The 2,169-nt window shown below is 43.8% G+C and overlaps 1 protein-coding gene across 2 annotated transcripts in view; it reads right to left on the bottom strand.

The window, feature by feature from the left end:
• Nucleotides 1-1,160: 1,160 nt before the first annotated feature.
• The window catches only part of br (broad-complex core protein), a 62,117-nt gene continuing 61,108 nt past the window's right edge, over nt 1,161-2,169 (bottom strand). For both annotated transcript variants that reach the window (XM_018516694.1, XM_018516696.1), the window contains exon 7: nt 1,161-1,505. In XM_018516694.1, the coding sequence (XP_018372196.1) occupies nt 1,243-1,505 (263 nt within the window). In that variant the 3' untranslated portion in view covers nt 1,161-1,242. The remainder of the gene's footprint in view (nt 1,506-2,169) is intronic.

Genomic DNA, 2,169 nt, shown 5'->3' with positions numbered 1-2,169 from the left:
TAAAAGACAATTTTCAATGTTTTCAGTATCGTGTAATGACTGATAATATCAACGCAATGATTTTTTTTCTTTATAAGTTACAGATAAGTACTAAAGTTATCTACAAATGAGAGAATTCTTATAATAAAGTCTCTTCAATTGTGACGTTATGAGATAGATTGAAATATAGGAGATAATAACGCCGCTAATCGTCTTACCCTATGATGATTATAACGGTATAATGGCAGCGATATTTACGAGAGGGCAATATGAATAGCATTCCATTACTTCCGATTTATTACGTATATAATGTCATAGTTAAAATGCGAGATATTTTTGTTATATAAATGACGTTAGTTACCCAAAGATTGCGAAACGTTCAAAAAAAAAAAAGATTATGGAACAGCGAAAGTTTGAAACGTCTTTCGCTGAACTTTCTAGACTTCTTCTATCTCTTTAGTAGACTCTTGAAAAAAAATCCGTATCTCGTGTTTGCTATGCGTGGATGTAGCTAGGCGGCATGCTGCTTTACTGATGCATCGTGGGATTCGAGTCACTGACAGCAGGTATATAACGGACCGGTGAATACCGGAAGAACTCGATCAGCGGCGCGTACGGTACTGAAAAGGGGCGCGAAGGACGACGGGATAAGAAGAAAGAAAGCAGTTACGCGAGCCGGGATGCGGACACATCGGGATGGTGCGCGAGCGGCGAGCGGCGAACGGCGAGCGACTCGGACCGTAAGGCGAACAAGAAGAGAAAGAAGGTCCCGCGTGCAACCCGAGACCGGTTTCTCGCCATGGCATGCACCATTCGCGGAGTGCCGGTGCGGAACGAGGAGGAAAAGGAAACGCAAGCTTTCCGTACGGCGCGGGTCATCCGACCGACCGACCGAGTTGGACGGAAGACGATGCATCTTTCGGCAATGCGCGAATGAACGCGAAAAAAATTGCGAATGCAAAATGAATGTCAAGGAAGGCGCGATCCGGGAAACAAGCGTGCGAGTTTCGATATGTATTTGCGCGAATATGTATATAAGAAGAGAATAAAAAATAGGTAGAGAGAAAAAGGATAAAAGAGTAAGAGAGGAGGGGAGGAGAGAGATAGAGAGAGAGAGAGAGAGAGAGAGAGAGAAAGGAAGGAAATGTGTCTTGTGTTTTTGTTAAGTCGTATAGGGGTGAGTTTTGAGAGACCATGTTAAAGATCTTCGAAATGCTGTGCGCCATAGGTGTGTTTAGCGTGGTCCCTACCTTATCTAAACCTTCAAAAGAACTTAATGTCAATGTCGCCGGGCCTGCTCTTATGATAGGTATATATATGGGTCATCAGGGAATTACGCGAGCAGTATACCCGCTCGCAGATGACGCATCTGTACTCCTCTTGTCGTTCGGCGTGTTTGTCGGCAACGTGGCGTTTCAGGGATGCTTTGCTGCATAGTACTTTGCCGCACAGTTGGCAGGTGAACAACTTCTTCGCTGACTGGGTGTTCAGAGAGTTCAAGGTCAGCCCCGTCATAGAGGTGAGCACTGAAACACAACAACGCACCTCTCATGCAGCTGCACACCCCCACCAACACACTTAAACCCTATACCACGATCGTCAAGAATAAAAAAAAAAAAAAACGCTCGCGTACGCGAATCTCGCTCGAATACCTACTCCTTTTCCTAGGATCGTGCTTGTATTTTCTCGACTGTGCTTACGTCATCTCGATCGCGTCGATCATACGGTGCCTTCTGCAGCTCGAAAACGGCAGGCGCGTCTATCTATTTAAAGCTCGTATCTTCAGAGATCGCAGAACGGTCGTCTGTTTGTTGTAACAACTACATATTATATATAAACGTGACGAGTATAATAAATTTTTTATCAAACTGTGAACCTATTGTGTGAGTATCCCACGCTTAAATTATCGTATGTCATTAATACTTCTCTGCAAAAATTTTACTTAATCTTTTTTCTCGTGTGCGATAAATCATTGCAAATATCCTCGCGGCGATCATAATCCTCTTACGTTCGCGCATGTAAAGAATTCGAACGAACGATGTGTACGCGCGCGGCGGATTCATTTTCAACTTAGTCATAAAGATTATATTGGAGAGAAATTTTTAATACATTAATTTCGCAAATCCGACGAGCAACGCGCAACTGTGAGGAAATCAACCCTTTTCTTGCTGCTACGATCTCCCCCCCCCC

The sequence above is a fragment of the Trachymyrmex cornetzi genome, unplaced genomic scaffold (assembly GCF_001594075.2).
Source record: "Trachymyrmex cornetzi isolate Tcor2-1 unplaced genomic scaffold, Tcor1.1 scaffold646, whole genome shotgun sequence".
NCBI lineage: Eukaryota > Metazoa > Arthropoda > Insecta > Hymenoptera > Formicidae > Trachymyrmex > Trachymyrmex cornetzi.
This window is presented reverse-complemented; position numbering and strand designations above follow the sequence as displayed.